The sequence below is a fragment of the Vigna radiata genome, chromosome 10 (genome assembly GCF_000741045.1).
Source record: "Vigna radiata var. radiata cultivar VC1973A chromosome 10, Vradiata_ver6, whole genome shotgun sequence".
Taxonomy (NCBI): domain Eukaryota; kingdom Viridiplantae; phylum Streptophyta; class Magnoliopsida; order Fabales; family Fabaceae; genus Vigna; species Vigna radiata.
The window spans coordinates 6245468-6259371 of NC_028360.1; the positions used below are offsets into that span (position 1 = coordinate 6245468).

Below are 13904 nucleotides of genomic sequence, written 5' to 3' on the forward strand. Positions count from 1 at the left end.
GAATTGAAATTAGATTAGATAGGATGGAGGTGTAGGATGCTGACAGCCGAATAGGTGTAGGTGTAGGAATTTAGCCCCTTTTATTTAATTGCAAATGAAGAAGTGATAAGGAGGAAGTTGGTGTGTGTTGTACGGAGGTGGTATTTGGAGAAAAAAAATTGATGCATTGCTTGGAGAATGAGTGGCAGCAAAGAGAACAAGTTGACAAATTGTTCATTGAATAAAAAAAATGAATTTGGATGTCTTGGGAAGAGGAGCTCACGGATTCAAGAGAAAATGGTTTTCTTATGTTACTTTTATTTGAATTAGAAATTACCTTTGCATTCATGTGCACACGGTACCAGCCATGTGGGTTTCAATTTCTTTCATTTTAAAAAAAGCATGGATCATGTGAATTTAGGGTGCAACTTTAATTTTTATTTATTTTATTTTATTTTATTTTTTTTCTTTTGCTTTAGGAATGTTTTACATTATATGTTTAGTAGTTTTTTTTTTCATCCATTAAATTTAGTGTTGCATTTTAATGGCTTTAATTATATTTAGATATTTTTGTTACAGTGTTAGGCATTTAATATTTTCTTTTACTTTAATGCTTTNTATTTTTAGTTGTGATAATTTAGTTGTAATGTTAGCTTTAGTGTCCATCCGTTTCAATATTGTGAGTTAGGTTTAATTTTCGTGCTTTAATTTAGTCGAATTGCATTCACAGAAACACTTTCAACCCCCCCCCCCTCCGTGTTTGACTTGATTCTTGAACCGTAAAATTGGTCTTTGGGAGACGACCTAGGGGTCATTCCCTAGCTATACTGCATTCCTAATATGCAATCAAATTTGTATGGGCCGCGACACCCATCACTTAGCAGTTTGCTTAAATCAATAAATCTCTTAGTACTGGTTCTGCTAGATTGAGATTTGTAGCCTATTCCTTGTCTGTAAATAGCTCTGCCAGATGATTTTAGTACAACATCTAAATTGTCTCTTCCTTGAGTAAACTTAGTGTTAAACCTCTGCAAGTGTAGCAGATCGTTATTAAGTAATATAAACGGTAAGATCGAGTATCGTTCTCCCAAATGACTCTTAGGTCTTATCTTTCACGTAGATTGATTGCATAAGACTTGAAAAGGAAATAATTTTGTAGTTGTATGCAAAGCGAAAATAAACATGCAAATGCAAGTGAATCAATTGGCAAAGAAAATATATGAATTAATGGAGTTGTTGGGGTTTACAATTTCATCCTTATCCACTCTCTTATATCTACTTTTCTTATTAAATTCGCTTTATTATCAAATTGTCATGCAAACTTTCTTAGCATACTCTAAATCCGATCTCTCGGCGAAAAGAGCCTACCACTAATTACTAGTTCACCATCTCTAGCCTCCCTAAGTAATTAACAATGCAATATATTACAGAAGCAAATACAATTGATCGTCCTACCCCTATCTCTAGGCAATATTGTTTAATCAAGGGAATTCCTATCAGTTCATGACTTCCCCATACGTCTCTGTATCGACAAATGCAAATATCTTCTTACCGAATGAGTTAAACGATAAGAGCATTAATCATAGATAAGAAACCCAACAATTGAGAATACAAGCATATGAATAAAACAAGAATTTCAATATAAAAGAGTTTCAAAAGGATTACACTGTTACCTAACATGATGGAAACCCATTTAGGGCATTCCATTCAAAGGAGTACCAACTCAAGCTAAGGCAAAGAAAGGGAAGTTAAAGAAGGACTTTTAAAGATTTTCTTAAAATTTTCTTTAAAGTCTTAGAAGTATTTTCTTTATTAAAACAAATTATGTTGTTTTGTAGGATCCATTAAAGGCTAGGACACCATGGACTTGGGCCCAAGCCCAATAACTAAAGTCCAACAACCCAACCTAAGGAGAAGGGTAAAAGAGACATTTCCACAAAGGGAGGGGGTGAATTTATCAAATATGGAGCTGCCCCAAGAAGAATGCACATGGTTGACTCACGGATTGGAAAAATGACGTGGATTGCAGCATGGGAATTGCCTCTTCCAAGCGTGGGATTTTCTCCTCCATGTGCAAGCTACTTCTAACCGAAATGTATTTGGTTTTAAGGGGGAAATGGGTCAGATTAAAGGCTCCTCATCATCTATAAATAGGAGGGCCAATACCTTGTAAAAACCACTTTTGAGCTTAGTGAAATGCTGCAGAATTTGATTTCCAGCCTTTTTGCTCTTAAGTCTCTCTCTGAAGTTTCGACTTCTTCTCCCATTCCTCTAGCTTCCTTCCTCTGTAGGAAGGCCTTCTAAGCTGTGAGGGTTCACACATACACCTCTCTTCACCATAAACACTTCAAACTCTCCATCATTCATACATTTCCGTTGCACCTTCAAACATTGTTGATCTCTTCCGGTTTGAAGCTTCGTTCCACATGGTTTCAGCTGGAATTGGTCTCCATCACAAAAGGTTTAGTTCACTATAGGCATGGTGAAACTAAATGGAATTAATGGAAAAGATGATAGAGTAAACCCTAGATTTGGTAAATTAGAGCCTAAGCATCCAAGAAACCACCTTCAAGGAGTGTAGACGTGCTCTAGACGTCTCTGCTTGCCAAAAGATTACTCTGAAGGTCGCACTGGGGCTATTTATAACACATAAAAGTAACAAAATTTAAGCCCAAGTCCAGCATTCCAGCGCTCAGCGGTTTGCCTCCAAGTCGCCAACCGCTCAGCGGTCCATTCCGCCACTTAGTGGTTTGCCTCCAAATCGTTGGACGCTCAGCGGCGCCGCTCAAGCGAGAGACAGTGGACTCACCTTCGAAGCTGGCGCTCAGCGCTGGAAATAGCGCTGAGTGGTGAACTTGACTATTCTTTTCTTCCTTTTTTTCTTCTTTTCTTGAGTCTAAGTCCTCCCTTCTTCGCTTCTATCCCCAAATCTCATCAAATCCTACAAAATAATGCAAAAACAAGCATAATATCTCTAAAAACAACTCTCTTTTGACTAAACTAATTGTTTTGCTTGATTCCGTGCTCATTCTAAGGCAAAAAGGGTGTGTTTTGATATCAATTTTAAGTATAAAAATAACGGTTTTTAGACCGTTATCACAACCCCAAACTTAGAACTTTACTTTTCCTCAAGCAAACAAGACAAAACTTGGCTTTCCACTTTTTCATCAAAATAGTTCAACAATCCCAAAATTCATTTTTCTCACAACAAGTAATTACTCAATTTAGATTTTCAGTGGAATCTTATCAAGATGCATATATGCTTCTATTCAATTCAGTTCACATAATCACATACTTTTCCAACAGATGCTTTACTTATGAATGATCAATCAACTAAGCAAGATGTAATCATACAATTTATCAATCCTCTCCAAGCAAGTGTTTCACTCAATCACTCAAGTGTTTAAGAGGTCACTCCATCTCTCTGCCATTCACATGTTACATGAAACGAAATTGCCCTTCATCTACTAAAATCAACATTATCACATACAAATGTCATCATAAGGACTTTTCCAAGGCTTATAATGAGGTTGGGCTAACAAGAAAAATTGGTTCTTCTGGAACACAAAATCCTTGAGTTAAGAGAGTTATTTTAACATTCAAAGTTCAAGTACAACTCTCTTTTTAACCTATCTCACTCATTCTCAACTTCCTTTTTTTTTTTTCCTTTTATTTTTACATTGAGCTCATCTTTCATGCTTTTTCTTTTCTTCTCTTTTCTTTCTCATGCTTTTCTTTAATTCAACACTTGAGCTCAATGCCTTACTTTTGCCTTTCAATTTCCCCCAACAACCCCAAACTTGAACCTTATCATTATCATACAATTATTCTCAACCCAACTCAAGGTAAAAGATCTTCAAAGCAAGGGTTTCAATCCTGTTTCAAGGCTAGGGTTCAAAAAGGGTAGAACAAACATATTCTCTTTACTTTGGGCGAATATTTGGCTACGTATGGCTTCCAAAAATGGCCTTGATCAAATGACATACACATGCAATTCAATCAATCATAAAGATTCAGGCAATATCATTCATGCTTCCATATGAATAGCACATATACCAATAAAAACTCTGAAGCTCAATACCTCACACAGCTATGTTTTTCTCAAACATCATTCATACACCCTTCTTAGAATCATAACCATAATCATAAATCATCACACATTTGTTCGCACAGCTAGTGAACAATTCACCTGTATATCAGCATGCAACACAGACTCAATTATCATCCACATCCAATCATCATTAAGAAAACTTATCATGCAATAACAATCAAGTCAGACCATAATCAGAAAAGGTGTTCAAGCCAAACACAAACACCTACACTACTCGACAAAATTCAACCTATTCTAAAAATTCAAAGTACAAAAGAGAAAGATAAAACCCCTATTCTAAGCATTGACATTCATTAGTAGACGCCCTCTCAGCTCATATCATCATTTGAGTCCTCTTGATCTCCATCCTCAGCATCCTCGAAATCATCCTCCTCATCATCCTCGCCCGTGTCTAGAGCTTCAACTGCCCCAACTCCACTCCCCTGTGCCTGCTCCGGAGGCCATGCTATAGTGTTATGGAACTCATCCATAGTCACATGTGCACTGGTGGTTGATCATACAATCCTACTATCATCTCGGCAGTAGCTACCTGCCCTCTACGGAGAGACTCCAGCCTAGCCTCCATCATGGTCATATACATGTCCCTCATCTGAAACGGCTCTGCATGCTGTGCAGGTTCATCCTCCTGCTGGGCTGCTCCTCTCCTAGGACGTCTCCTATGCGCTGCTCCAGTTGCCTCGTCTCCTCCACAGAATTGTCGATAATAGGAGGCATCTATGACTTTTCTGGGCCTCTTAAACGGTGGAACAAAAGTTTCCACCCAGCCTGCTGGCACAAATAGGTGATCAGGGACAGATGCCCTAAGGGTGTCCTGCTACTTATAGTAGTAGCGCAACTCTGAATCTCGTTGGCGATGACCTCACCAACATTCACGTCCATCTTCCTCAACATACAATAGATGAACTTAATCATGTGCGTGGTGATATCAGAAACGTGGGAGCACGACTGAGCATTGGCATGAGTAAATGTCATCCAATACTTCGCCAAGGGTGTCAGATCTGCCCTCTTTATGGTGATGGGCACTCCATTCAGGTTTCTCTGAAAGTGTCCTCCAGGGACACACATAACCCTCTCAATCTCTCCATACTCTCTGAACTCCCCTAAGTTCAGCGCAAACTAGCACTGCTCACCTGGACACTCAGTGCCTAAGAAGTTGTTGATAGTATCGGGATCATATCGGATGGCCTGCCCCCTAACATAACTAGTGTGTCTCCCCATCGACACTTCTCCTCTAGGTAAGGCATTTTTATAGATCTCCTTCACAAGTTCAATACTAGTTGGCGCATGATATGTAGCTAGCTTTTCCCAATTTCTTCTCTCAATCTCCAACCCAAACTCAAGAGCCAAGTCTGGAATAAAAATAGCCTTACTCTCCATCAATAGTGTTCTCTCTTGAACAATCACATAATGCTCCTCATGTTTCCTGGAAAGGAACCTATATATGGGAATAAAATCTTCTCGGCCTCTTCGACTTTTTCCTCTTGTTCCCAACAGTCTTCACCCTCCTTGAAGATGACGACATCCCTACATCAAATGAAGTTCATAAAACCACAAAAATTCATTCATCATTAGAGGTTAAATAATCATCAATTATACTCCTAATCAAGCACTGTCCAACGCTGAAGCAAGAATCAGGACCCCTCAGCGTCCCTGTATCAGAAATAAATCAACCACTCAAAACCTAACGCCCACTGCTCATCGTCCAAGTGACCACTTAGCGGCGTCGTCGAGGGTTTTGCAAAAACCCTTTCCTAAATGCTTTAATCTCCACTCAATCATAAATTTCACCATTCGAGACCAAATTTATGCAATTCAATCGGTGCAAAAGGTTTTTATTTCATCAAACCATTCATAGAATTCAAAAGCCCTAATTTTCATGTTCCTACACATGTTCTTCATCAAATTTCAATTTTAGAAACCCTAAAAATGAAATTGCATAACTTACTTGAGTGGAGATCCTTTAGATGCTTGCAAACTCTTTTTAATTGATGATGAATGCCTCCCAATGCAAAGCTCTCACCAAAAACAAAACATTTTGACAATGGAATGGTTGAAAGATGAGATTTTTGTGAGTGGGTCATGGGAAAAGTGGAAAAAATCCTTTGGAAAGCTCTTGAAAGTGAAAGATAGGTGCTAGGGTTCGTAGAGACCGCTTGGGCGAACTTTGAAGAGGAATTTTCAAAGTGCAAAACCCCCCAAAACGCTGAGCTTTTAAAAGCCCGTGTTAGGGTCTGCGCCGCCACCGCTCAGCGGCGAGCATTAATTTTTTTTTTCTCTTCTTTGCTTGCTTTCACGTGTTCAAACCTATAACACTTGATTTCAACTTTGAATTTTTTAATTGTATGCCTTTCCCCTCTCATATGCAACATTCAAACCTATAATGCACCTAGAACAGAGTTAAAAACAAGAAAAAAAATCAACTGGGTTGCCTCCTAGGTAGCGCTTGTTTAACGTCACGGGCCTGACCCAAACCTTCTAGCACACATTAGTAAGTGCCTCCCAACACCTTTCAGTAGGTGTACTTACCTGTTTCCCTCAATAGATACAAAAAATAATTAGCATCCCTCAGTTGATGCTACCTAAAAATTGTTTAAAAATCCAGAAATTATATGTCCAAAATAAAATAAACTGAAACTAATGTTTTACAACAAATAGTATGTCCTCCAGCAAATCACGTCTCTTCCTTCATTCATGTTGGTGTCTTTGGTGCACCAACTGCTCAACTTCCTTCTATCCACCTTCTTGGTATGTTTGGAGTATGGTGCTTCAATCTCCACCACTCCTTTCTCTTTAAGCTCTTTCACTACCCACTCCTTCTTCTTATACTTCACCTTTATATCAGCTCAGAGTGGTATGTCTTGTGAGTGGATTGTTCCTCCTTTATCTACCTCTTCATCTTTAAGTACCTACAAAAGATTACAATCATTAGTGTCAGTACCTTCAGATTCTTCTGATGTAGCTCATTCCCTTGAAGCTTTATATTTAGCTCTTTTCTGTAGTCTTAATTTATTAATTGTTTAATTTAAAAGTTTTATTTCATTTAAAAGATTTTATAAAGATAAAATTTAATGAATAATTATTTAATTAAAAAAAATATTACACTAATTCCCTTAAAATAAAGTGGTTACTAGGGTGTATAAAGTGAATTAAATCCATTAATATATGAATATATTTCCTAGTTGTTATATTGACGTTTCTCTTCTTTATATATCTATATATAACGAGACACCTTATTTAATATATTATTTAAATTTATGACAATATAATAAGATATTTCTGTTTGACATTAATTGTAAAAGTAGAAGATAAAATAGTTAGCTTTCCACTCTTTCTCGTTCATCAAACGTGGATTTTTTATTTTAATTTTAAAATTTTGAAATAATTTATTTATAGAAAACTAGAAAACATTCTTTGTATGTTATTATAAATTAAGAAATAAATAAATACAAGTCATCTTGCATCTAAGTGGTAAATCGAGTTCATCTCATTTAAATTTTGGATAGTTGAGTTGGAGGACTAACTATCTATAAGATTATAAAGATAAAAAAAACAATAAATACTTTTTACATAGCAGTTATTATTTTATTGTATCTTTTAGGTTTAATTTTTTTTTATCAAATATCAAATTGGTTCTTTAATTTTTTTTTTCTTAATTGTGTTCTCACCTTTTCAAAGTAATTTAATTTGATTTTTTCCATTAACAATGTATAAATTGTATTACATATCAATTTGTAATTTTTTTAAAAGTCAAAAGTTAACTTTTAGTTTCAATTTGATATAGATTTTAGAGTTAATTAATTTTTTCAAAATTATTTATTAAAATATTAATTTTAATAAAAGTATCCACATAAAATTGTACAAAAAATAAATTTTATACAATTTGAAAAAAATAATATTATTTTATTTATAAAAATTAAAATTAAATAAAATAAAAAAATTAAATATTAAAATTAAATTAAAATTCTAACACTTGACACTAACAACACTTACCGTGTCACGCGAGACAACTTAAATTTAAGAGTCTGTGTACTATATTAATAAGACCATAGCAATAAAAGACATTTAACTTGATGATCTTTCGACTTATAATATTAATTCATAAAAAAAAAACATTATTTTCAAAAAATAAATAAATGTGTTTATAAGTTTAAAGAAACATTATAATTATAATTTTATATTTATGCAAAATGTAACATTTTAAATTTTCGTACTAAATTTATATTTATATATACAAGTTTATTAATTTATGTAATCTTTAAAGTATACTAAATTTTAATTAATAAAAAAGTTTTTATTCATATTTTAATCATAAGATACTAAACCCCTTTTATATATATATATATATATATATATATATATATATATATATATATATATATATATATATATATATATAATATTTTTATTGTGTTTACATAAATGAATTTGTTCCTTTTAACTTTCCACAATAGCAGATGAATAGGACGCTTCTGCCTCTCTGACCACGTTGCTTTCTCTTCTTCGTTTTCCTTCTTCTTCCCTCTTTCACCTTCCAATTAGGGTTTTCTTCCAAACCCTTCTTCATTCTTCTTACGCACTACACCGAATCCCACCCATTATCCAACGCGGTACGCTGTCTCTTTCCTATTTTTTAGGACTCCATTCTCATTTTTTTTTCTTGTACATATATACACTTATTTTTATCTTCATGATCTTTTATTCGTAAATAAGAGAATTGATTTATGTTTTGTCGGTTGTAACAGGGAATTCTCTGTTGATTTAGCCAGAATTTCTTAATGGGTGTTTCAAACTTGTCTCAATCATTCCTTTGTTTATCTACGATTTGTATGGGTTACTTACCACTTAAAAAGTCGAAGTGTTCTTTTGGGTGTGCCCTTTTTGTTATTATTATGTTTAGTTTGTTGCCATAGGTTGAATTGTATGGTTGCATGGTGTTAGACGCGATTGATCTCATGACAGGGGTGGAAGTTTGCTTGCTGGAAAATGGTGAAATTTTGGTGATGAATCGATGCAAAGTGTTGAAGATAAATTTACTCAAGATTTCTCGTTTCTTAGTTTTAAAATTTGTAACAAATGTTCTTTTTAAATTCTTAGGTTTTGTATATCTTATTTTATTTTACTTTTAACAGTGTCCTGTACACTAACTAAAAGTCTCTCTGACTAAATTTTAGTATTTTCTAGCATGGATCATGAATGGTATGGGAAATGTGTTAGATAGTATTCACTATATTCAACAGAATGCAAAGCAAAGTATGATCTTACTACCAGCTTTATTTTTTTTTGCTACATTTGTTTTGAATTTTGAGATTGGGTTCTACTGCATGTTACTTTCTATCAATCTGGGCTGAGTAATGAAATTTTGGACCTCTCGTGTTTGTATGATCTTCTTCACTTTCTAGTTTTTATCTTTGGATTTTATACAAGTAGTTCTTCCCGGAATTATATTACCCTTAGTGAATGAAGAATTCATATTGTGAGAAGGGATCATTCTCTCCTGAGAGTGACTTCTGCAGTTGAGTATTAATTAGATAGATGTTGGATTAATAGAGTTGAATGAAATTTCCTGGATGCATTTTCTTATTGATGTGAACATAGTGGACTTCGATGCCATTAGAAGAATCAAATTTCATTAAAGGATAGCTGTTACCCTCTGTGAAATTGTGACAAAAAATCCTTTGTCTTTCTATTTTCAACTTTTAAAATACAAATAAACTTTTTTGATGTGATTGTTTCCATTATGCAGTTCTTGCTTCTTAAACTTGGACAGTGTCTGGTACTAAATAGTAGTACACTACGTAGGCTTCCATTGATGATCTAAGATACATTATGATGCCTAGAGGCAAGATTAAAAGTTTAAGCATCTATTATTTTATTAGTCAATTATTGAACTGAAGATTACTTAGACTTTATCTAGAGCTTTAGTTTTAAAACTTTTAAACTAGTAGCATTGTATGCTGGGAAACTCGTGAATATTGTAGTATTGAATTTATTTGTAACTTTAGGCTTTTACGGACATTGTGCCCTGTTCCATCCTTTTGTATTTCATCTTAACCCATCCCTTTCTGAATACTTCTGATAATATCCATTCATATTTTTTTTAAACTCTGTATGAATATTACTTCTGAAAACTGGACTAGTTGTTCCAAACCACAATACAGTAACAACTTTCTTACAATTTAGATTTAAATCCTTCTTCCAGTTTCATCATTATAAACACACATGCATCACATCACATAGCATACAGTACATTTTAAACCTCTAAATGGAAATGTTTGAATTAAATTTGATAGGCACTTTGTTTCAGGTTCATGCGATGGACATGTCTGATGCTGTCATTGTCAAATCTAGTAGGTTAAAATCGGTGGTGTGGAATGATTTTGATAGGATTAAGAAAGGCGACACCTGTGTGGCTGTTTGTAGGCATTGCAAAAAGAAACTTAGTGGTTCAAGTACCAGTGGAACATCACATCTAAGGAACCATTTAATTCGGTGTCAGAGAAGGTCTAGCCATGGCATAGCACAATACATTTCTACAAGAGAAAAGAGAAAGGAAGGAACTCTAGCAATTGCAAATTTCAATATAGATCAAGATGCAAACAAGGATGACAATACCCTTAGTCTTGTCAATATTAAATTTGAGCAGACACAGTTGAAAGATGACTCTGTCAACCCTGGGACTAATAACTTTGATCAAAGACGGAGTCGATTTGACCTCGCTCGTATGATTATTCTACATGGATATCCATTGGCTATGGTTGAGCATGTTGGTTTCAGAGCTTTTGTAAAAAATCTGCAGCCATTGTTTGAGCTTGTGTCGTTGAATAGGGTTGAGGCTGATTGTATTGAGATTTATGAGAGAGAGAAAAAAAAAGTTAATGAGATGTTGGATAAGTTGCCTGGGAAAATCAGTCTTAGTGCTGATGTGTGGAATGCTGTGGGGGATGCGGAGTATTTGTGTTTGACATCAAATTACATCGATGAATCCTGGCAGTTAAGAAGGAGGATATTAAATTTTATAAGGATTGATCCTTCTCATACGGAAGACATGGTTTCAGAAGCTATCATGAGTTGCCTAATGTATTGGGATATAGACCGTAAACTATTTTCCATGATACTGGATAGTTGCTCTACCTGTGATAACATTGCCGTTAGAATTGGTGATAGACTTTTGCAAAACAGGTTTCTTTATTGTAATGGGCAATTATTTGATATACGATGTGCTGCAAATGTTATTAATGCTATGGTTCAGCATGCTTTGGGAGCTGTAAGTGAAATAGTCATTAAGATTCGTGAAACTATTGGTTACATTAAAAGTTCACAAATTATACTGGCAAAGTTCAATGAGATGGCTAAAGAAGTTGGGATCCTGAGTCAAAAGGGCTTATGTCTAGATAATGCATCACAATGGAATTCCACATACTCAATGCTTGAAGTTGCCTTGGAATTCAAGGATGTTTTAATTCTCTTGCAAGAAAATGACACTGCCTACAAAGTCTGTTTATCTGATGTAGAGTGGGAGAGAATCACAGCAGTTACCAGCTACTTGAAGCTTTTTGTTGAGGTTATAAATGTTTTCACTAAGAATAAGTATCCAACTGCAAACATATATTTCCCTGAGCTCTGCGATGTTAAGCTGCATTTGATTGAATGGTGCAAGAATTCAGATGAGTATATCAGTTCTTTGGCGTCAAGATTGAGAAGCAAGTTTGATGAGTACTGGGAGAAATGTAGTTTAGGGTTGTCAGTTGCTGCGATGTTAGACCCTCGATTCAAGATGAAGTTGGTAGATTATTATTATCCACAAATTTATGGCAGCATGTCTGGAAGTCGAATTGAAGAGGTCTTTGATGGTGTGAAAGCTCTATACAATGAACATTCGATAGGCTCCCCATTAGCATCTCACGATCAAGGTCTGGCCTGGCAAGTTGGCAATGGCCCACTTCTCTTACAAGGTTCTGCAAAGGATTCAAGGGATCGATTGATGGGGTTTGATAAATTTCTCCATGAAACTTCACAGGGTGAAGGTACAAAATCAGATCTAGACAAGTACTTGGAAGAACCCCTTTTTCCACGCAATGTTGATTTCAACATACTGAACTGGTGGAGAGTTCACACTCCCAGATATCCTGTCTTATCCATGATGGCACGCAATGTTTTAGGAATTCCAATGGCAAAGGTTGCGCCTGAATTGGCCTTTAATCACAGTGGAAGGGTCCTTGATCGTGATTGGAGCTCACTTAATCCTGCTACTGTCCAAGCTTTGGTGTGTTCACAAGATTGGATAAGGAGTGAACTGGAAAATTAGATTGCTTTTTCCCTGCATTCTAATTGTACATGCCAATTCTCCCCATAGAAATATTCCCATGTAAGTTATATATCTTCTAACTCTACATTTCAATTTTCTTGACCTTTTTATACTCTGGTTCTATTTTGCCATAGCATTATGCAACTTAGCAAGTTATTTTATGATTCTTTTACATTGCTTACTACTAACTGTTCTGGTAGTCTGGGCATCTTGAAAACTTAATTTCTTATCATGCAAGGCAATTTTCCTTTAAACGTTTGTCTGCATAAAACAACCATTCTTCATCTATGGTGTGTATTTATAGTCTGACCAACTATGAATAAATTTTTTTTAGCATCATACTTTTCTTATCTGTAGGAACTCAATACATCTCAGGAGTTTAAAACAACCCACACATACCCTTTTCTACCAATTAAGTTAGACCTCCTAAACGAAAATCATTATTTTTCATCAGTCTTAGTATTTAAAAGTGAATAATTGAACATTGCATAAATTTGTTTCTTTAAAACAAAACACTTTCATTATCATAATCTCTGTTGTGGGACCTCTGATTTTGGAAACACCAGTAACTGATTTCTAGAGTTTGATTTGACCACGTGGCCTTGATAATTATCATTCATTTTACGACTTTCATTTGTATCTCACCATGTAGAAGAAATATCTAGGGTGAGACATGAACATGTCTTGAAAAGGAGAATGTGGGTGAAGTCAAGACTTCTACAATTTTGTTTCAGTAATGGCTTGTGCACGTTAAGATAGTTTATATAGTTAAATATCATTTTAGTTTCAGTATCATTACGCAAACAAAATTGGAAATAATTCCCGTGCGAAACTTTAAAAGATTTTGATCCTGATTCTTTTAAAAACAATGATTTTAATACTGGTTCTGAATGGTTTTAAAATTTCATTTATGTGACAAACGACACTCCACCTAGGTTGCCAGATATAATGAAATGTGACTGTCACGTGTTAAATTTTATTTTTTAAATTAATTATTTTTTTTTTTTTTATAAAATCATGCACTACTTTTTAACCATTTAAAAAAGAAATTTTTCTTTATCTGGTCTTTTTTTCTTCTCCACCTATCAAATCTTCTGTATTCTTCCATTTCTCTACAGTTCCAAATTCGCAAACAGAGCACCATCATAATCATTCTCACATATGCAGAACAGATACAAATACATATGCAGAAAATAATTGTTTTTGAAAGAATGAGGATCAAACTGTTTTAAAGTTTTGTACAGGGATTATATCCCAGTTTCGTAATAATCCAAGATAAAAAACATTTAATCTTAGTTTATATAAGTGATTTAGAAGACTATTTTAGGAGTATGTTACTATAATTAAAAGGTTTAAACTTATTTAACAGTTTAATATTAAAAAAAAATAAAAGTACTTTTGGGAAAATGGACTTTTCACTGAAATTTTGAAATATACAGCTTCTGATAAGTTGAAACATTTGAGTTATTCGTTAAGTGTGTTAGAGAATTATGAAAAAGCATATTAGTT

At 34.5% G+C, this 13904-nt stretch overlaps 1 protein-coding gene across 2 annotated transcripts; it reads left to right on the plus strand.

Annotated features, from left to right (window-relative positions):
* Positions 1–8514: 8514 nt before the first annotated feature.
* Positions 8515–12563, plus strand: LOC106776126 (zinc finger BED domain-containing protein RICESLEEPER 2). Of its 2 annotated transcripts, XM_022786654.1 has the most exons (3): positions 8515–8697; positions 8833–8914; positions 10395–12563. In XM_022786654.1, exon 3 carries the CDS (start codon positions 10404–10406, stop codon positions 12393–12395), a length of 1992 nt encoding a protein of 663 aa, XP_022642375.1. In that variant the 5' UTR covers positions 8515–8697; positions 8833–8914; positions 10395–10403; the 3' UTR covers positions 12396–12563. The 2 variants fall into 2 exon arrangements, with proteins under 2 accessions (XP_022642375.1, XP_014518946.1); XM_014663460.2 differs by lacking the exon at positions 8833–8914.
* The last annotated feature ends 1341 nt before the right edge of the window (positions 12564–13904 follow it).

What these genes read in the sequence shown, in the direction of transcription:
- LOC106776126 (XM_022786654.1), top strand. Translation starts at nt 10,404, where the DNA reads ATGGACATGTCTGATGCTGTCATTGTCAAATCTAGTAGGTTAAAATCG.